We start from the raw sequence: 23320 nt of genomic DNA, 5'->3' as shown, positions 1-23320 counted from the left end.
ACTACGCACACAGTAAAATATATGCACTAAATTACCAGAAGAAAGATCTGCACCACAAGAAAGATCTGCATTAATATGGTGGGCTGAGTTGAAATTTGAATGTAGTCATTGCTCTTTTAGACCTTTACAGGGTCGGGACCCCGATGATCTCATCTCATGTTCATCCTTGGGATTAGTAGAGATTCACTTAGAAGCAAACGAATAGAAGATCGAACTGCATATTTGCCGCTGTCATCAGCACTCATAACAATACATTCAGGCAAAGACAAAGGCAGCTAATTCTGCCGTGAGAGCTAGCCGGAGGTGATCTTTAAAGAAACCCATCCATTGTCATTAGACGAGGGTGATCTGATCTTCATCAAGAGAGCAAGAGGAATGATTTTGATGTGCCTGCCACTCGCAAATATGAGAGCCGGAGGGCTTCAACTTCTGTTCTTTCCTGTCTATGGGTAAATTCTCCATTCTAAAGTTTAGAAAATAAAACGCAGTCATTGATGTTACAGAATACCCCATGACTTGTTATCACAGGAGTACTGAATTAAAATGTTGCTAAAATAACTCTAGTAGAAAAGCTATAAGTTCCTCACGGTGGTCAGAGCCACAGCAACTTAATCTTGACGGCTCCCTCTTATCGTTTTGAGGTCAATATGTTGCCCCTTCAGGAGAGACTTCTTCAGTCTTATGGGGGGAAAATGGTTAGTGTCTGCAAGAACCTGAAACTAGGCTGAACAGTGATATTAAAGCTTGGAAATATTATTACAGAGAGGTCAATGATGATGAGCCATCATATAAAGAGGGGTTTTTAGAGACAGCCAATGAGAAAATGAAAGATGAACATGGATTACTTAGACTGGTCAGTACAGGTACGTTTGTGATTTTTTTGCTAGGAATATCGCATAGGTATGTCTGCATCTTACTCTTAATTCCTCCCTTATAATTCTGTCTTGGTTTTGACCCTTTTATCTGGCTGCTGCATCATTCAGGCCCACCTCTGTGTGATGGGAAGTTGTTTATCTTGACAGAACATCTGGTAAGATAATATGTTTTGTCTTACGAACCATCACCAGGAAGTTGTATGCAGGTTGACACATCTCGCCGGAACAAAATAGTATCAATTGGCTGAATGTAATTAGGCACCATATCCATATGCTATGCCCAATGCAAGATCGAAGCCATCGGTGTTCATCTGGGTTCGTACCTGTGAAGCCAGCGAGTCGGGCAAATGGCATGTACAGTCAATTCTAGTTTAACAATATTCGTTTGTAGTGTTTTCTTTTTCGTTTTTGTGTCGCATGATTTTTGCGTTCATCTGCAAGATGATGAGAATTAGGAAAAATATATCCAGTAGCTCAACACAAATTTGTTTCTCGTGTTGCTGAGAATATTGGGCCGGCCCATAGCTTCAGTCTCCTTCGTGGACCTCCGGTGTCCAAATAGTATATATTAGCTCACAAGCTTTAAGCCCAGAAATGAGTCAAAAATGCTAACAAGTTTTAAAAGGCGCAAAGAGTTTTTTTTTTTTTTTTTGTTTAGGCAGAATGACAATTTATAGAAAAATTAACTTTATATTCCCATAAAAAAAAGTGATGAGAAAAGGAGGATGGTTACACCAATACTTAGTAACTAAGTAGCCCGGATTCATGTCATAATTGTCTGACTAGGACCATAGCATTCCAGGGCATTATAGGAAAAATAGCAAGAATGCCATACATGCCCTCCACAACGTAATTACTAGGAGATCCTGAAAGTCTACTCAGATTCCCGCCACGGTCTCGACGTCCACTGACTCGGAGACGCGCTGCAGAATTGGTCTGAGACCTGAGGAACAAAGGATAGTGTTTGGTAATACAAACAGAGTCTGCTCTGACCAAAGACTACCTCAAGTTTTGACTTTTGACAGCCCAACCAGTCGTCATCAAAGGCAAGGCAGGAGCTAAAGGGAAAAATAAATAAATAAATAAATAAAGAGCATGCATGACGTCAGCCCTTCATTCTCCTCTTATGAGTGACAAGAAAACCGGTAATTTCACCGAAAAGTCAGTCGTCGCCCGAGTTGCCCCTTGCTGGAGACCACCCTAATGGACTCGTAGTTATTTTCTCTGCGACGAACATTATTCGGAACGAAAAAGTAAAACTGAAGGCATGAAGCTGGCTTGCCCAATGACATGTGTCGTGTATCGTGCTGGGGGCAAACTGGAAAAAGTTGTACGATATCCTCTTCTTGTCCCTACGTTGCGACCTCATTGGGTGGTCAGTAGAGCCTTTTAGGCGTGGGGACGTTAATTGTGAGTCGTGTTACATGCCATGTAGTGGGGGAAATCATATACATATAGGAGAGGTTATATATATATGCATATATATATATATGCATGTGGATGATCTTGATGGGCTCAGCTTTTAGACACTGCATGTGTATATGGTGCACATAACATCCAAAAAGAGAAGCATTATTGAAACGTTATGAAATCAAATATATATTCTATATATATAGCGTCCGCATTGAACAAGTACTACTTGACCATCAATTCAGCACAAATATCGAACACTAATTTATGGCAGATTCTACCCTAGGGCATCTCATGGCAAAATGAACCAATATGATCGATCGACCTGCTCTTTCGCAAGCCACTCTAGATATTTGTTCCATGATTTATACACTATGACTATGGGTGAGAAGAAACATTTTCTTAGGAAAAAAAAGGATGAAATTAAGAAAAATTAAATAAGCAATCAAACTGAGAGCTGACAGATGTCACGCCCCAGAAAGGAGTTATTGTTGAGCATTAATTAACCCTAATGGCCTTCTTCAGTTGATGCTGCTTGTTGCTGAGAATGACTCAAATCCGGCATTCTTCATGGACCAACTTCTCCAGATCTCATCTCCTGTAATTGCACCCTTCTCTCGCTGTTGGTGTTGGTTTCCGTAGAAACTTGCATGTGAACCTCCTCCTCCTCCTATTCCCATGAAGTCCAGAGTCAGCACATCCCCACTTCCCTTAGTTGCATCCATGTTAATAGCCCCACCACTTGCCCCACCATGCAAAACTCCATTATTGCTCCGGTTATTTTCCTCTATGATCTTCGAGAAAGCTTTGCTTTGGTCCAAGATAGCGTTAAACATATCCACACCGTTCATTCCCAGGCTCCCGTTCGCATTTAAATACTGACCGGAGATATGATCCTCTTGCCCATTCTGCATATAGTGGTTCATGAAGGAAAGCCCGTTGGGACCATATGACGGAGGCGCCATGCTCGTCACGAAGCCCTTTTCCGCCATGGACGACGAGCTGCTCACAGTTGCACCCATTTGGGCGGCTTTCTGCAGCAGCGCCGTCGCAGACATGAGATGCGAGGGAGCAGCTGCTGCCGGTAGCGGTAGTTGGTGGTGCCCATTTTCTTCAAAGACGACGTTGGGTGAATTTGAATTGAGTTGAAGAGGAGGTGTCGAGGAACTAGAAGAGAGGCTTCTCGTGAATAGGTTTCCTGCATTCATATTATGGTTTAATGGTTTATTTGCAGGCATTGGCATGAGCTCCTGAAACAGTGACGACATTGGATGCTTATTGTTATTGTTGTTGTCCATAATCTTCCCGGCTTGTGGGTTCGGGATGTTATTGGTATTATTGACTGGTAATGAAGAAACCAGGTTCTGAATTTGATGCCCCGCCGGCCGAAAGCTCGGGCTCATTCCTTGCATTGCTTGTCTTTCGCTGGCTTTGTTATTCTCCTCAGCTAGTGCGTCACAGAAAGCTCTATGGGTGATGAAACTATCTCTCCTGCACATAAATGAAGTTTGCCGTCAGATAATTATGAGATGGAAATAAAATAAAAAAACCGAAAAGGCGTACATCTAGGTACAATATAATAGTCCCATATTAAGTCTAATAATCGCGGTAGATTATAGCTAGATTGAATCTACTAGCTATATATATTAATTAGCATAGTTTATATGGAAAAATTAACTAGAAAAGGACTAGAGCGCGAATGGTCAATGCCTCAGTGGAAGAATCTAGCAAGCAAGTGAATGAATTGTCTCAAAATATGAACCTCGAAAAGATAGTGCCGCAGTCACATTTGTATTCCTTGGTTCCACAGATCTTAGAGTGGGCTTTCCAGTCAGATTGAACGGCGTATTTCTTTGAGCATTTGTCACACTTCCACTTCTTCTCTCCATGCTTTCTGCAGAAGTGCTTCTTAATGCCAGTGAGGTCACCAAGTGCTCGGGCTGGGTTGTGGTGTACACACGATGTTTCAGGACAAACGTAGACCCTCTTTCGAACTTCCGTGGTGGTTCTTTGCTTGAGCTTCCATGGCAGGTTATGGCCTCGCCGGTGCAATTGCAGGTTTTGATCCCTCTGAAACCCTTTGTTGCAAATCTCACAGATGAATCGGTTTGTGGCCATTAGGGTGGTTGGCGATAGAGCTATCACCTCAGCGCTCGGATCTGCCATTATCGTATACATACAAAAATGACAGATTCATTAGTTAAATTGATGCAATATTTATATGTATATATTGGCATTGCACGGCACCGAAGGCAACAATTTTTCAAAGGGTTTGAACGAAATATCATAATAGGCTAACTGACAAGAAAAAACCATCACGTTACGTTACAAATGTGAGTGTCGTCATTTTAAAACCGAAAATGACCGAATTTTGAAAAAGTGAGATGAGAAACAAGATCCCTGTCTTTTGTGAAGATAGGGGTATATGTAAAAACAAAGAAAATTGTAATATATGATTCTTTTGTTCGCTTCACGCATGGATAAACCGAATGTACTAATTAAATATAATAAAACCCAGAAAATCCCTCTTTCTCTCTCGCAAGTGTGGGTCTAGGGAGGTGTCTGTGAGTGTAAGCGTGTGCCAGTGTGAATGAGAGAGAGAGAGAGAGAGAGAGAAAGGGGGTGAACTGTGAAGATCAGAGGCATTTCATAGAAGGTACAGTAGCACGTGAAACCAAAAAGAAAATAAACAGGAGGAGAGAGGAGTCAAGACAGGTCAACAGGGAAGAGCGACGATTGTAAATTGGTAATCGCAGACAATAATTGAGCTGCTTCTGCAAACTTCATTACGTACCGACCACTCGATCGCCATTCACCCAGTTTCCCACTTCAATTAATATACGATATTTTACTCAGTTACTTCAATTTTGCATTTGCAGGCCAGGAACTTTATAAAACCTTCCGAAAACTTGCAAACATAACGCTCAGTATTAACGGGGCCAGAAAAAACACAAACAAATTATAATAATAATCAATATTCTTCAAGGGAAGAAAAGTTGAAGTCATGAGTTGGGTGTGAAAATTAAAATACCTGGATTTCCTGGCAGGTTTCTCTTCTTCTTAGGAGGTGGAGGGGGAGGTGTGTTGGAACCATTGCTATTAGTTGTCGTTGAAGTAAGAGAATTTGGACTGTGAAACTGACCGAGTAGCTCCGACTGCCGTTTTCCGACACCGTCTCCGGCGTTCTCTGTCGAGAAGCTTCCACTGTCGCCGCTTGTGTTGTTCGACATTGAATTGAAGGCAGGCAAAGAGATAAGGGACGCGAATCTATTATCTATGAATTGAAATCGTTCTCTCTCTCTCTCCAAGCTACAATGATTTTTCTCCTTTTCTTGCTTCTCCCTGGAGGAAGATTTTCCTCAGAAAATCTCAGGGGAAGAAGGTGGTGAGGTCGAAACAGAAAGGAAGGGATATGAGTAACTAGAGGAAGACAAAAACCAGGAAACTCTCCTCCATTTATGGTGTGGGGAGACCAGGTTTGTTGCTGGCAGAAGAATACAAGAAACCAGGCTTTGGATTTAATATATATTCTATTTCTTGAAGCCACTGTTGCTTGTGCCTATATTATTTATGCCCCTGGCCTTCAATTATATTAAATACTTGCCCATTAATTACCCTCCTCTCTATTTCCATTATTAACTCACTCAGTGTGGCATTAAATACTGATCAAAATGCCAATTTATGTTCTTAAATATTTCTAGAAAAAGTTCAGGACGGAGGTCAAGACAACAGACAACAGTCATCACTTATCTGACTTTCGGTGGCAAAAAACTTTTCTGATTTCCATAACTGTGAATGGAACACTCTATCTAAATCAAAGAACTCACTTCAGTTCGTTTAAATTTATAAAGTATTTTTTAAATAACACTTTTAAAAATACAAAGAATTTTTTTCAAATACCCTTAATAATTATTAAATTTAAAAATCAAATGTATATTTTATTGACTGGTTTATTTATTGAGGTGCGGATTAATTGAAAGCGGGGAGAATCAGGAGGGCAGTATGGGTATTACAACGGGTCTGTCCGCAAGAGTTTAATTTATGATTTTGGCTGTTTCTGATGATATTTTAAATGGAATAATCTCGCTCCGGAGTTGCCACTGCTTGTTTTCAAAATCACAATACTGCCACTGAGCCTGCCGCCTTCAGCATGTAATTACTAAACCAGCCTCCCCCATGATAGGCGAGCGAGCTCTGATCCAAATCCTTCTCGAAAATGGTTCAATAATAGCGGGTGGATTCCCCGATAGATAATCCAAAAATTCTTCTATTCACGTGCGGCGACACCACTGAGGGCCAATTTTGATATAACATATTCAAAGCAGGGCTCTTTCGTCATTTTCGCGTAACTGGGAGCATAATGAGCAAATAACAGTGGCGTGTCGTAAGCGGCCTCCTCTCTAACTTATTTAATTCTATTTATAAGACATTTTCAGTATGTTTTACAAAGATAATTTTTTTTTATTAATTATTAATTAAAATTTAATGATTTTCTAACTTTTTTCTTATTTATTATATATTGTGCCTCATATAAACAAAGTCAACACAATAATAAATGAGGGATAAAATTATACATCCATACAGAAAATTTCTCTCAGTGCACAATAAATATGACCAAAAATATCTTCTCTCTCTGCCTTATAAATAGAACTAGAGGAGTATTTATTTTTCTCCCCCTTCGCATTTAAAATTGGTTATGCACCAGATTAAAATATAAAACAAGATAATATTATCATTATTGAGAGTGATATATAGACCCAAACCATGCCTAGAATATAAATGAGGTTAGCTTGCCGTTTCAGGTGGCGTTATTTTATTTTCGAAGATTGCAGGCCAGAGATTTCGATCGGATTTCTCACGGAACTTGGGGCAGTATTATTATATGATTGGACCTATAGGATCTGAAATAAATTATATTATTTATAATTTGTGAATAATATGAGCTCATAGTTTTGATATTTGACGTTGATATTGGTTTGATGATTAAGTGTGGGTCACGCGTGTCAATTCGAGTTCATTTTTCAACATGCAATAATAATAGACTAATGAGTACTTCAATTATGACGGCAATTACACATTATTTAATAATAGTATATTTCATGTCAGTTTCGTTATGAAACAGAAACTACGCACTTAACAGGCGAAATACGGCTCACAAACTATATAATACAATTATTGAGTGATGAGCCCGGCCGTAGGATCAATAAAAAGAGTTGCTTAATTTTTTCCATTGTTCGATAGCAAATTTTCTCGTGTTCGATCTTATTCAACTTTTTGTGCTGTTCAGCTATGAAATTACTATACAATAATTTTTTTTTAATCTCAGTTTCCTGTTGGGTGATATTAATAATCGGTTCTGCTTCCAGAGAGACTTGCTTGACTGAGAAAGTGACATAAATAAAAACATATACTATACAAACTTTATACTCCAACGAACTGTTTAGCACACACGTAACCTAAAGCCTAAAGGGAATATATCCGCCTTAAATATATACTCCTCCGGTCCTTATTATAAGACCCAATTTGACTTTTTATTTGATCCTAATTATAAGACCCAATCCATTTTCTCTCTTATATTTATGCATTTTTTTCCAAGATAATCCTTCTAATAATGATAGTTTTAGCCAATATACTTAATTAGCAAGGATATTTTAGGAATAACAATACTTATTTATTATAAATAACCAACTTAACTTACTTCCTTAATCTCTTCAAATAAGTCAATTGGGTCTTATAATTAGGACCGGAGGAGTACTATTCCATTATTAATTAATTATTTAAAAAAAAACATCGGCTTCGCAGAGCAAAAAGGAGAAGGAAAAAAAAGACTTTATTCACGACAGTTAGTTAATTTATCCCAAGTGTTCAGGTTATTGTAATTGGCGTTTTCAAATCTTGCATGAAACTAGACGAAATTAAATTACAATGTCTTTTTGTTTAAAAAGGGCATTCAGGGGAGTTTAATTAGTTCATTACTAAATACAATTGGGCCAATCAATATAAATTATCAATCTAATAAAAAACAGCTAATGATCACTCATAATATAGTAATCAATAGTGTTTAAATTTCCGTTGAAAAATATGCATACGTTTAATATTTAAAAGAGGATTTATGTGCTAGAAATTGCAAAAGAGGGCAGTTCTTCATGCCACATTGGCGGGTGGTGTGGCTTAACGTGGTGACGGCATATCATATAAGAGCCCATTGCTTTTATATGTACGCACGCCTTAAGGCTAATGTTCAAAATATCATACAAGAAGGGGGGAGGAAAAAAAGATAAAAAGAATGAACAGGGACTGTATTATTCAACGTACTCCCCTCGTGTTCGTTACGTTCCTTTTTTGTATTTTGCGTGTCCTGATTGACAACTAACGAATTATTCAACGCACATATAATATCCAAATGAATAAAATAAAAATAAAAAGGACCATATACTTATAATATAGGAAATACGCGTACGACTTATTTCTGCATGTTATTACTGAGAACAGAGCTGAGCTTAATATCTTCATTGTGACCCGATCAATAATCCAGTGTTTTAATGATTCAAACTGAAAGATACCCTTCTGTAGATAATGCACGGGTCCACCATTAGATAGAAAACGAATCCACACTGTACTTGATGCTGACTGACTTGTGTATATGCGACTTACAGGCGTATACTACCTTATCTCCTCATCCAATGTACCAATTTAATAGCAACTAGTTATATATAAATATATATATTTAAATTCAAATGTGCGTGTATATATATTCATTTATGTACGTGTGCCTGCCGTGGCCCACGGCTAGCTACTGGGCGGTGATAATAACCAAGAAAGTTTTCTGACCAAAAAAAAAACTAAGAAAGTGGATGCTCTGCGCTCGTAATCTTAGGTTTTAAACTTTGACGTACGGCAAATGCATGGGGATTAATACATGTGCAGATATGTTGTTTTTCCTTTAAAAAAAAATATAAACAGCGAACAAACGAATGAATGAGACACCAATTAAGTAACATTGGTTTCTTAACTTTAAAGCATGGTCTTAACAACCATGATTGCACCTTTTTGGTTCACATACAACTATCTAATGATGACGAATATAGTACTGAATAGGCACACATATTTTCCCATGACTGTTCAGGCTTGCATTTCGACGGTTCCTCTCGCTCCACTTGGAAAATATCGGACGGTTCCCGTTCATCAACGCAAACCTCGCGCTTTTTGCCATTCAGCGATGTTAACTGGTAGATTTTAATGTGAAAACTAATTTGGTATTTTATTTAATTTTAAATATAAGATATTAATTGAATTTTTTTCTTATTTATTTTTTTAAGATAGTTTTTGTAGTAGTTACAGATATTAAAAATTTTACCAAATAATAGTTCTAGCTAATACATATGATTAGTAAAGATATTTTCAAAAAGATAATATTTATTTATTACAAATAACCTAACTAATTTTTTTGAGCTACTTAAATTGGTTAAATAATTCTTACTTATTATTATTGTTATTGTCTCGATTTTGTTAGTAAATCGAAATATATGATTTAACACGGACATGGACGGTGGATCGTGTGAAATTTTATCTCTATCAATCAATGAAAAGGCGAGGGATATTGTTTTTCCACCGAGTCATTGATTAATTGAGGCGATGGAGTTGACAAAACATAATTTAATCGATCGGTCCCTATTCATTTCACTTAAAATTAAGTTTTTTTCCTTCCTTCCTTCCTTCCTCTCCCGTCGTCGAGAGTATCGATCGACCACTTGGGTTAGCGTTGGTCCCCACACTTCTCGGGCTTCGATGCCCACAAAAATAAAAATGATTTTTAAAATGCAACGTCGTCCACTGAATCTGCCTGTCAGGCTGTAAGCCGACGTTATTGTCGTTTCCATACAATATGTATTACCCAGGCCCTTATTTATAAAACTTCATATTTAAAAAAAAAAGGTGATCTAGTTAATTTATAAATTTGAATTTAATTTGATTTTAATATTTAATGTTTTTCCTAACATTATCTTTTATAATTTTCATATTTTTCACACATTCTCTTTCATTCATTTTCTTATTTTTTATAAAAAATATTTAAAAATAAAAGTATATTTCTAATCTATTTATTATTTTTAAGTAATTTTTTATTATTATTGAATTAATTATTTAAAAATTATAATAAAGAGTGAATGGAGTGTGAATATATATATATATATATCACTTTCACATAATTCTCAAAATAAACTACTCCTCCGGTCCTTAATGTAAGACCCATTTAACTAATTTGATTAGATTAAGGAAGTTAGGTAAGTTAGTAAATTATAAAAAAGTGACATATTTTTCCTAAAACACTATAATCATCTTTTTTAATACCCCCTCTTCCTCTTCTACTTATTACAGTTGAGGGAGTACCATAGGGGTAATTTAAAGAAAATTGATAAATATGATGAATGAACCTTATATTTAGGACCAAGACCAACTCAAGAATCAGGTCATATATTAAGGACTGGAGAAGTATTTTGCCACATGTATCATATCTGCTACATGACAATCCATAAGCTGTGGGTAAAAGCAGGAGAAATATACAGGTTAATGGGAAGGAGACAATGGAATGATGAGAAATAGCTAAAGCCCTAAAAGTACTCTCTCTCTCTCTCTATATATATATATCGACACACACATGCACACACAGGGAGAGCGAAACGAGCAACGGCACATCTGTAGGGTGTCGTCGCGAGCATGTTTTGTCATTATTTTGGAATGATTACGTTGTTATCATCGATGGTTATTTGACGTATGGTGAAGAAGCAGACATGGAGTCCAACTTCGGAAAAATGATACACATTTGAAAAACGACCAAAAGGAAACTTCTTATTCACTGAGTTCAGGGAATGATACAAAAAAAAGGGCACCCGATTTGTACTCATACATACCCTAATAATCCACAAAACCTCACTACTTGTTTTTGTTTCTTCCACTCTCTCTCTCGCCCTTGCAGGAGCTTGCGTCTTTCCTAAGGTCCACTAGTACATTTGCCTGTTTTCTCTCTCCTGTTAGGTAACAAAATTTTGATTATCAGATAAACTTGGCTGATTTTAGCAATATTGCCATCTTATCCGCTTAAATCAATAAACTCCTTCCCCCTTTCTGTCCATGCTGATTTGGCCTCTTATTGTTCGTAATTAAATTGTAAGCTGTATATATGTGCGAAGGCAATCTCAAACCAGATTGATGAAAATTTATTTATTTTGTTGCATTTTTCTTTTAATTTTCTGATGATTGTCCCATCTGTAAATTACTTAATAAATTTTTTTTTAAAAAAAGGGATTCATGGCAGACATAGTGTTAAGGAGGAAAGATCCTGTATCAATCATTTTAAGGAAAAGGTAAGTGTGATGGAGATTTTAATACACTGATGAGGAACTAGGAAGTTGCATGAGTGGGACCTCGTGGGGCTATATAGCACTGTGTGTGGTGGACATAGTGGCAAACTGGCTGTTTCTCTTTTAAGCATGCACGGCAACTTTTTTCATGTGTAAAGCCACTACCCTGTACCATCATCCCTCTCTCTCTCTCATCTCTCTCCTCCTTTCGACTTGTCCTCCATTTAGGACGTGGCTTATATGCAAAGGCGGTCGTGTTCTTTACATCTTTATTAGAAATGAAAGCCTGACTTAACAAATTTTAACATGCTTAATTTAGGAATTACGCATAAGCATGCGTTAGGTAGGTTATCAATTACTACCTCCGATCCTTAATATAAGACCCTGTTTGACTTTTATTTTGGTTCTAAATATAAGACCCCAATCCACTCTATCTCTCATATTTATATATATTTTTCTAAAGCAGCCCTTATAATAATAAGAGTTCCAGTCAATACACTTGATTAGCAAAGATATTTTAGGAAAGACAACACCTATTTAGGACAAATAACTAACTCAACCTACTTCCTTAATCTCTTCAAATTAGTCAACTGACTCTTATAATTAGGACCAGAGGTAGTATAATGTTTATCCCATTATTTCATGAACGAAAACAAACATTCATGCTTGCATTGCCATCGAGGCCTGTGTGGAAGGAAATTAACTTTACTAATGGCGGAAAATCAAATACAAAAGAAAATGTTACGGAAAAGAAGAACTTACATACATATAATGCATCCAAAGAAAGGGAAAGGCATGTGGCATCATTCACCATACAATGGCTTACAGCCTTTTCTTCATTATTCCCCCCTTTCCCTTCTGATACAATCTATTATATTACATCAAACACTTTATCTACGTGACAGATTAGCTGGAAATTCACCCATAAAAGAAAAGGAGGAGGTGGTTTCGTAAAAAATATGCTGAATATCGACCATAAATTACAGAAGAAAAGAAATGTATGCTTCTTTTGAGATTATTTTTCATGTTTCAGTTTTCTATTTTCTTAACAATTTACAATGTGAAACACAAAAAATTGTACTACTTACAAATAAGAAGCAAGCAGTGCAGTTGCATCCTACTCTGTATATAAGACCCATTTTATAGTACTCCTCCGGTCCTTATTATAAGACCCAATTTGACTTTTTATTTGGTCCTAATTATAAGACCCAATCCATTTTGTCTCTTATATTTATACATTTTTTTCCAAGATAATCCTTCTAATAATGATAGTTTTAGCCAATATACTTAATTAGCAAGGATATTTTAGGAATGACAACACTTATTTATTATAAATAACCAACTTAACTTACTTCCTTAATCTCCTCAAATAAGTCAATTGGGTCTTATAATTAGGACCGGAGGAGTATAATTTATACCATCAAATAGATGTTAAGTAAGTAGTAAAGGGTAAATAATGAAAGAAATTTTAATTAATTTGATCTGGACGGATGATTGATAAAGAACGAACGTAACGTGGTTGGAAGTGATAAGAACTGGCTGCCTCGTGACGCTTTATTAGCTCCGCCTCATCATCACTGGAAAATGCCCATCGCTTTACATCGAAGCTTTTCCCCTACTTTTGTAAAAAATTTACATAATTTTGTTATTATTCCTTTTTTCGGTGCATATCATGTTTTGGTCTTTTCGAACTAAAATGACAGGGTTAGATCCTCATAGGGATTTCGGGTTCTTTTCTATGTTGGGTCTGGTAAATAATGATAAAAAGAACCTCCCAGTATGCCATGGACCAGCCATCATCATAATGATCCATGGGTTAAAGCTTAAGCCTCTCGTCCTCTCCCTCGCTCCTTTTTGTTCCTTCCCGGCCATTTCAAGATCTTCAGGAAGATTAAATCTTTTAATTATTTCCTGCGTCGTCCTTGCTCGATCCTCTAATTATTAACTGAAAAAGAATGAATAAATAAGTAAAGGAGATATACTTTTTAGTCTTTAGACACGTCCCCTAGATTCTCCTGTCTCCTCCCCATAGAATGAATGAATGATTCGGGACCATACATATCACTCACTTCTAAAGTTATTTCCTCTTTATATCATTCATCATTTATACTCACAATTATTGCTCGCTTTATTTGCACAATCACTTGGTTTCGTTTCCATACAACTATCCCCTTCTGTTTGGTTGTTCGTAAACCAGATCAGTCTAATAAACCCCTCCCGATTAATCCATCCATGATATCCTGAGCTGTAAAATTATTAGACCCCTCAACGTGGAGAATTTCTTCTCATGGCTTTCAAATTAAGTTCTGAATTAGTGGATGCTGTGAAAGGTAGTGGCGATGCTATACGCAAAAAGAAAGATACTCATAGAATGACAGAGACAAATAGAGCTTTTACACATTTTCGTTAATCCATGAACAGGTCCCTTGTTTAAATATGCTTGTAATTAAATAGTTTCTTCTTCTTTTTCCCCCTTGTTTATAAACACTGTTTCTTTGAAAAATGTTTTAAAATAGTGGGTCCTCCAAGGTACAGTGCTGCCAAAGAGGAATCACAGATTTAGATAGGGGAATTATTATTACGTAGGGCGATCCTTTTTGTAAGCTTAGTCCTTCATGATTTGAAAAACTGTAGGGGAAAAAAAAAGGGTTTATGAACAGTGAGCGAGGAGTTCTAAACAATATCATCCTTCAACTTCATGCCAAATCTCAAATTATAAAGCATCGACATTAAAATATATAAGTATATAACTTACGCATCAAGATTTTTTCTAAAAAGACATATAACAATAATACAAGATTATAAGTAAAAATGAACTCGCAACTTTATATTTATAAAAAAAATTTATATTTTTGACCAGCATAAAAAATTTTATATGATTAGACTATGAGACTAATGACGACGTATTACACTTTGAAAATGAAAAATTTGAATCCTATCCTCAGGAAATGGGAGATGGATGCAGCACGAGAGAGAGCGCGAGAGGAGAGAGCCGAAAGAGACGTTGAAAATGGACCCGTGATGGTCAGTGAGTGCAGGACATGGGCCCCGCACGAAATTGCCTGGTGGAGCCCATCATGCAAAAGAGCAAAAGAGCGGGAACATGAGGGATCGCCTCTTGCTTCATCTCAAATTTTCCCCCGTTTGAATTCTGTTGTTTTAAGCGATCATTGGTCTAGTACCCAGAATTATTCGACCCAAAAGAATCACAAGTGCCCATAAATAAATTAAAAAAGTGATAAAAATGTTCAAATATAATGATCAGGTCTATGATTTTGATTTCCGCAAGTCCTTTATGTTTCATGGGCATCAAATTCAAATTTCTTATTATGACCATTTTAAAACAATTTCCCCGTGTTCCCTCCTTTATTTGACTCCCTTTAACTTTCCCCTGTTATCCACCACAAACTAACTTTCAGTCATGCTGATTTCAGTCCCGTTTGTACCAAACACAGTGATTTTCTTTCTTTTCTTTCTTTTTTTCTTTTCCCAACAAACAGGGTGGTTTTCTCACAAATAGGAAGCTGATATTGCAAAATAATCCTACAATGCGTTACTAAGAAAAAGGGGTAATCAAAAAACGAATAATTAGCACTTAGTTGGGTTTTTTAAGCATTTAGTTAAGAATTCAATCTCTGGTGGTGTATACAGAAAGGATCTTGTAGCCAGCACTAAAGCTCCTTTGGAAAGTCTACACTGTGAGGGAACTAATCATTATCAACAGCTTGTGAATAGCTTGGGTTCAACCAAAAAAAAAGAAAAGAAAAAGGATAATCACAATGAATAGATACAAAACTTTTTAGAGGAAGAATGCGGTTAGGCCCATAGCCATTTGGGTTGAAAGAAAGGCCCATATGCTCTGAAGAACAAATGTACGAGAATTTGTTGGTCTCGTGCATGTCGCCTCGAATGATGGAAATTTGACATCAAACTATTAAGGAGTCAGAGTCAGCCCATTGTAGTAGCCCTTTTCAATTGGATTGGGGCTTAACTCGATTCAAATTTGGATTACTTGCAAATATTAAATGATTTGCTCCAAAAGTGAAAACAAGAAGAAAAAGAAACAAAAGCAGGCCAGAATCACAGAGAATTTGATTGAAGCCCAGGATGGAGCTCTATACAGGGTTGTTTATAATTATTGTCTAGGAGCCCAAGAAGATGAACTTCAGATAAGACAATAACAAGAAGTCTATCTTTATCAACATCAAGATGACATGTTATAACGCTGTGAGAACGCAAAAAATTACCACCAACAAACTGACGTCGTGTCAGCATTCTCCTGAGCAGGCAAAATTCTGTACAATAGTAAAGATCACTCAGGTATTGTTCCCAGGTGTCAGAACTAGCGCGATCACAGGCACCTTCAAAATATGTAGTATTAAAATGACCATTCTAATGAAGAGCCTTGTTAATATCCTGGTTAACATCACTATCTCCATTCAAGTGTTTCTCTTGCATTGAACCCGCAGAAGAACCACCACTTGAACTATGACGATGCATTGTTGTTTTGACTCTGGTACGTGCCCTCCGGCATGGACTGAATGGGGCCTTTGGTGTTTGTACTTCTTTCTTTTTCTGTTTCCTCTGAACATATAATAACTCATTCTCCATAGACTCCAAGGCTCTAACTGTCAACGGTCGGTTTCTTGTGCTCTGCCTCCTGGGATTTACATCCGTCTTCTGCTCCACACAACCACCATCGCCAGAGATTCCTACTGGCTTGGGAACTTGCTTCTGACCATCAGACGTAAAACTTCCATCATTTGGCCTCAGGCACTCCTCATCTTCCCCCATCATTTCACCGTTTTCAGACTTGGGTGGAAGCTGGTGTAAGTTCAAGTTGATTGGTGGCTGTGATTCACATTTTTCAGCTTTACTGCAAGACATGCCTGTGCCAAGGCAATCTTTGTTGGGAATGCTTCCTTTGCTGTCCTCTTCCATAACTTCAACAGAAAAAGCAATTAAGAATGCATTATTTTGGCTGTCTTCTGGAAGGCTTGATGGCTGACTAAGTCCTGGTTTTTCGGATTTTGAGTCTTCTGAGGAAACCTCAAGAATACGGCTTGTCTCGGCCTTAGCACAAGCAGTCAATCTTCTACGTTTGATGGGAGGAGCTGCGTGAGTTGAATGACCAGATCTTGCTCTCCGACTGAACTGCTGCTTTACGATCTTCTTAAGTTGCTTATCATCAGACACGCTGGCCTTTTGACTTTGATGTTTTTCCACAATTTTGTGTGCATTATTATTTATACTATCATATGCCCCTTTTCTGTTGATTGATTCACCATCAGATGTGTCCCTATGGCAATTAACACTACTGCTATTCTTTTTGTCATCTAATGGTGCAGTGGTCTCCTTTTCACCAGGAGAATAATCAGACAAGCTCCCATTGACTTCTCTTGAAAGAGCAGTCATCTTCTTAGAAGCATCTTTCAATTCAACTGGCACGCATCTCAGTTCTCTAGATAACTTTCCACAGTGAACCAAACTGGTATCAACTACTGTGAACTTCGTCAACTTTTGGCTTATACTATCGAACGTACCTTTCCTGCGGTTTGCTTCACTGGAATGTTTGTCCCCTTTATCAGCCTTAACAGCAGCGTTTACCTCAATTTCACCCCTTGCGTTGCCAGACGAGTCACTTTCTTTTCCTCTCACTTGATTGGTATGTTGGGAGGTTATTTTGAATCCAGGGGGTAAAGATCTCAGTTCCCTCAAATCAGATGACTTTCCTCCATGCTTCAAACTGGTATCAACAACTGTGAACTTCATATGATCCGTTTTGAAAGAAGAAACTCGGGGTTTGAGGTAACAATGGCGATAACTATCAGATTGATCATCTTTGTCTGATGCCCTTTCTGAAATCCATCCATCTTCTCCATTGCAGCTTCCGACTTTACCTTCTTCAAATTCAAGCTCAAGAAGATTTGGCTCAGATACTACTTTGCTCAACACATCACTGACAGAATCAAAGTAATGATCACCTTTCACAAGTTTTCTCCTTGAGAATTTTTTAACACCAGGGATAAGAAAAACCAGATAATCTCTGGAGCTTACAAAGCCTGGATTGTTGTTGGGTTGCTCAGAGTGCCAACCTCTGGCCAACAAGCGGGGCCAAACGGCTTCCCAGAAGAGATCATTACTTTTGGCTTTGCTTAGTCGAAACCCTCCAGTCAAATATTTTATTATATCACAGGGTTCAAGGGAAGACCAGGCTTTGCCAGCTGGGGCAGAGGGATGAATTGAAAACGATGGGTTGCTCTTAGGAGGTTCTGCAGCAAAGCTTGTGAGGTCTGCTTTATCCTTACCGATTCCTACTGCTTCCACAAGACTGCTGAGTCCAACAGTAGACTTCAAAGAAAAGATGTATTCCTGGAGTGAAGCTCTGCCCTCAGCATAAGACTTAGAAACCTGATAAGAGAAGCAAAATAAAGATCCAAATAATTATTCTTCCACACTAAAATTATCTTATTCTGAGTTGCCTAGTAATATTGCCGCTAAGAAACAAACTACAAAGTATGCAAAGTTGAAGAAATAGTATGCCGGTAAAGCTTGTTAAGCATTCATTTTTCAAGATTAATAATAGGATTACAAGAATAGGAAAATGCAAACTAGAAAACAACCCCTGTCAAACAGATCAGCTCGTCACCTTACAGAAATAATGGGGATATAAAAGACACTGTGCTTCTTAAGTAAGTTGTGGAGCTATGCCATGCAAAAGTTTCTCCGTAAAGCCCATTTGTTAAATAAAGAAGTATATACACAATAACATAGCTCTGAAAAGTAAATTGATAAGTTTAAATCAATTTGCAGGTCATCTTCACAATTAAACAAACGACATAAGACCAAAACAGAATTAACACTGAAACCTCAAAGGTAAGGGCGTATGTTCTCGAACTGGCTCAAATATCCATAAAATAAGTCAACGTGTTCCCTAATTACTGGCATAAGGGATTGAACCCTATGATCATTACTTCAACCCAACAATCCATTACCTCTTGTACTGGAAGAGGCAGTGATTCATGGGGAAGTTTCAGATCCTTTAATTTAAGGGTTTATAATGACAACTCAATTCAAGAAAATTAAAACTGACGGTCCCAATACTATTTCATCATTTATTTATCATGATGCATCACAACTAGAAGTATACTTTTAGCTTGTAAAGGCACCAATAAACAATGTACAAATCATATTTCCAAGTTTTAATCCCTGGGTCAAGCAACAGTACAAAATTTAAGCATCACTTGAAATTCATGAACAGAATAAACTATGACTTTCCATGCCACAGTTCACCTCTCAAGAAGGAGTTACGTTTCCCTCAAATGATACGTGACCCCTTATTTCTGATCCCCCTGTATTCTACTACAGAGTCAATCACCCGTATCAAAGGCAATCATAGTACGCACAGACCACATTAGTGCTAACTAAACTATTCTATAATCATCAAATTTACATAAAAGATCCATACTGCCACTTATAAAAGACAAATGAAAGAAGCCCTACCCCCAAGGTCAACTGAAAGGTTGAAGACTTCCAGAAATATACATCAAAGAATACAGAGATACAGACTTAGTTAATGATCAAGTAACAGAAATATACATATTGCAGTTCATTAATGACATTGGAGGAAAAAGGAGTTAATGATAGCACAGCCGAATACCTGCAGCAATGTATCTTGAACTTGCTCTGGAACCTTTGAATTTAAGCGAGACAACAGTTCATGTTGCCTCCATCCAGTAAAAAGCTTCTGGCCCGTCACACATTTTCTCCCTTTTATTTTTCTGCAATCTGACCATCTAACATGGTCATCAGATTTGTAAAACTTTCCATAATAAAATGACAGTATTTCCCCCATTCCTTTGTCCTCTAAAAACCTCTTTATCTGAATGAAATTCTTCCCAAATATAAACAGACCAAGTAGAAAGCTTTTTATGTCAGCATCACTCCAAGAACTACTCAGTTTTCCGGGAGCTGATCCATAAGTTTTTCCTTGATCTTGTTGACATGACTTTCTTTCTTCTGTCGTCACAGGTTTTAAAGTGATCGGGCTCATTTCTATTTCATTGTCTGATGTAATATTTGGTTTCACATCACTTGTTTCTGCTGGTCCAAAAACATTGACATCACCATCATTGTTTCTAAAATATTCCTGCCCTTCATTTCTACCATCCTCCACTTCATCATCAATCCATATGAGGGGGACAGGCAAACCCAATGCAAAGTAAAGAGACTTGTCATTCACAACTTCTGAATCAGCAGGACTCCTTATAAGTTTAAGTCGTTCTGATTCAATTGTCATGGAAGGAATTTCCACTTGATATTCATCACCAAGTCGGGGATTCAGCTGTGGGGCTCCAACTATGTCATTTATATCAGGAGAACCAGGAGGACTTGACTGTATATTACATTTAAACTCCGTGCAACTATTATCACAATCGACGCAAACTAAATCCATCTGCCAAGCAACACTGACAAATAACTCAATCAATACCTGAAAAAACATTATGAAGGTTATGAAGATAATATAATCAGGGACATGATTCAAATATGATTTCCCTCTCTATATACGAATAATGCAGCGGGAGTCACCAAGCTATTTTACTCGGCAACGCCTATGTAAGAGCATCATAATAATAGGAAATGTTCAGCTTTTCTAATCATTAGCATTCTGATTTCAAGATTATGAGCTTTACTTTTTAAAGACAATTGATCATCCTATAGATGCATATGAGCCATATAAAAAGGTTGAGATCTCTCTCCTTGTTTTTACTACATTTAAATAATCAAACACTCTCCATAAACTGCGTGAACAGTTTGTTTAGCTTTAAAGAAAATTATAAATCTCCAATATTATGCAAGCGGATTTAAAAGATAGCAATGGAAAATAGGTCGTTTGCCTTTTGCATAAGCAGTACATACTAGTCAACTGCAACTGGTGTTTATTTAGTATAATTATTTCACAAACAGGACTTGCCATGGTTATTATTGTGGAGATATCCTATTAGAATTTTCAACTTCCTCAAAGTCCAAATGCTTTACATTGGTTTCTTTGATAATAGCTGATATAATGGTTGAAAGGAGGATTGATGATATTGCCGTAATTTTTTTTTAATATTTTTTAAGGGCGGGAGCACATGTCTTATTCGTAAACTGAATAGTTTTAATTCCTACAAAGCGAGAACATGAGATGTTGAAGACTATCAGATTAGCTTCAACCAACAGGTAAGAAGCTATTAATTGGGAAAGGAATCCTTTAATAACCAAAAAATTACAGAGAAAAATAGAAAACAAGATTCTTTCGCGTGTTGAGGCTAATTAGATCCCAGCTCAAACTAGAGCCATTGGTAATACCACAAAACATCAGAATTCTGAACAATGGCTGGGTGCCTAAAGTACTCACATAAAACCCTATAAATTTGCCTTGCCAGGGAAAGCAAAGTCAGCCTATCTACTCTCTACTCCTCCTTGAAGACAATATTCTTCACTGCTTGAAGCAGCTTCAGAACTAACATACCATAAGAAGACAACTGTATATGCGATCTTAGTGGAAAATACCCTCTGTAGAAATAGCATATATGACGGGGTAAATTGCCAACTAACTCCAAGATAATTAAACCCAGATCCATTCCTACTCGACTTCGTAATCAAAGTTAACGATGTTGTATACAAATCGATACAGAACGATCAGACTTAGACGTACAGCAGAGGAAAAAATAAAAGCAGGAATGGAGGCCAGAAAACAACAAGCACATTGGTATGAAGATTGAGTAAGCCACAAAATTACAACCATACAGCAAACAATCAATCGATAAACTATGGACCCAAAAATATTGAAAGATCTTTCTCTGTGTTCTTTGATATTATACACCCACAAACCATATAATCCTGAGATGCAGCACGAAGACATGTATTGGACAATATAAAGAGCATTGATAAGATTGATGATAGGGGAAGATAAATATCAGCTAACAACCAGGGAAGAGTTAACATCAAAGGGTAACGCGAAAGGAGAAACGTGAGAAAAATGGGTGCTTTGTATTTCGAGCTGATTTGCATATCTTATCAAACTGGGCATCAAACACATTAAAGCAAGCGTGAAAAACTATGGTACAAGACGGAAACTGAAAGAGTGGAATGAAGAGAAAGAGAACCTGGTGAAAAAGAGCTGACTTTAATGGCTGAACATAAGGGTGAATTCGCGGGGCATTACATGAGAGGGGGGAGAGAGAAGTGAACAAGAAAATACTCGTCTCTGCGTTTTTAAACACGCCGAGTTGCCTTAGACAACCGAATCGGCCGAGTTCTTGAAGACGAGTAGAGTTGACGTGATTACAAGTCATCCAAGTAATTCTGATAATCAAAAATCCGGATGAGGAAAAAAGAAAAATTGCTTGGAGCTGGACAGTTGGACAGTTCACAGTTATGTATAATTATCTCCCCTACATGTACAAAACCATTCAATGTAGCGTAATGTATCATTGTTATACTAAGAATCGAAGGAATTGGTTTAATTAAAACAAGTTCGAATTCTATTAAAAAAAATTAATTAAAATCCAGAATGTACATAAAAGAGTGCATTTAAAAGAATTTATTCATATTTTTTCTAAGTAATACCATGGTAGTGACAGGAACAAGACCTGAATCAAATGCGCCTTTAATCAATCTAATGATTAGCTTGAGAGGATAACATCACGTCACAATAATTTTTTTCTCCGATAATTTTATCTACCCGCTACTCATTTCTTAATTTATAATGAGCTGAGAACACAATTAACGAGCCAGCGTTGATTTATTGTGTATTGAAAAGATCTGATCTCGTTATACATTATACGAGCAACGTGACACAAACCGATGATCTAGTGATAAGATATTAAAACTAATATGTTTTTGTCCCTGAGAGGAACCTTGACATCGTATGTGTCACATTATTATAGAATTATAAAGCGCATACTGATAAATATTATCACGTGCAATATGTAGACAACATTATACAACATGAATTTGGCGAGCTTTTTGAATTAAATCTGATCTAACCAACATTAATTATCATATAATACTATTGGGCGAGTTGGGCAAATCTACAGACTAGCACACTCTATCCAAGTGTCAGACATTTTCCCCCCCAAAATCCATGTAAGTGCAGGAAAGCCAGCAATTAGTTCGTTTTTATCGTGGTTCACCAGAATTTTCTGTTCTTTAAAAAATGTAGCTTAGACTTCATGCTTCTAATACCTAACTCAATGCATATATTCTATCACACCATTAGAAGAATTTTGTATTCTTAACCCTGTTACACAAATAACCGCCGATAAATATTTAGTGGAGTTGAGAGAATTTAGACCCGTTTAGAATATCTTATAAGTAGTTTATAAATAACTTTTTAATAGTAATTTACGAAATACGAGACAAGTATGCGAGATGAGTTTTGTCTTGACTTATGTAAAATGTGCTCATAGGAAATTTTTTAAGCCCTCCCAAACATGCCTTTTGTTTCTGGCTTAAATGATTGTGACAAACACACCAGCAAATATATCTTTACTTTTAGTTATGTACTACTTTTTATCCTTGCATATTAAGTTTGTTTCACTTTTATTTTGATATTAAATATAAGGCCCCATAGACTTTATTTCGCATATTTATCTTTTTTTTTTCAAAATAGTTATTGTAGTAATGATA

At 37.0% G+C, this 23320-nt stretch overlaps 2 protein-coding genes across 3 annotated transcripts; both read right to left on the bottom strand.

The window, feature by feature from the left end:
• Positions 1-2447: 2447 nt before the first annotated feature.
• LOC114737152 (zinc finger protein GAI-ASSOCIATED FACTOR 1) lies at positions 2448-5774 on the bottom strand. Of its 2 annotated transcripts, XM_028925059.1 has the most exons (4): positions 5317-5774; positions 4048-4444; positions 3565-3776; positions 2448-3483 (listed from the first exon to the last, which is right to left on the bottom strand). In XM_028925059.1, exons 1-4 carry the CDS (start codon positions 5513-5515, stop codon positions 2807-2809), a joined length of 1485 nt encoding a protein of 494 aa, XP_028780892.1. In that variant the 5' UTR covers positions 5516-5774; the 3' UTR covers positions 2448-2806. The 2 variants fall into 2 exon arrangements, with proteins under 2 accessions (XP_028780892.1, XP_028780891.1); XM_028925058.1 differs by having other exon boundaries at positions 2448-3776; positions 5317-5773.
• Positions 5775-15715: 9941 nt separating this feature from the next.
• LOC114737151 (uncharacterized) lies at positions 15716-21861 on the bottom strand. The gene is made up of 3 exons (XM_028925057.1): positions 21796-21861; positions 19305-20135; positions 15716-18055 (listed from the first exon to the last, which is right to left on the bottom strand). Exons 2-3 carry the CDS (start codon positions 20097-20099, stop codon positions 16037-16039), a joined length of 2814 nt encoding a protein of 937 aa, XP_028780890.1. The 5' UTR covers positions 20100-20135; positions 21796-21861; the 3' UTR covers positions 15716-16036.
• Positions 21862-23320: the final 1459 nt, after the last annotated feature.

This window comes from Neltuma alba, unplaced genomic scaffold (assembly GCF_004799145.2).
Source record: "Neltuma alba isolate B1F8T4 unplaced genomic scaffold, ASM479914v2 tig00013412_pilon, whole genome shotgun sequence".
In the NCBI taxonomy this organism is placed as follows: Eukaryota; Viridiplantae; Streptophyta; class Magnoliopsida; order Fabales; family Fabaceae; genus Neltuma; species Neltuma alba.
This window is presented reverse-complemented; position numbering and strand designations above follow the sequence as displayed.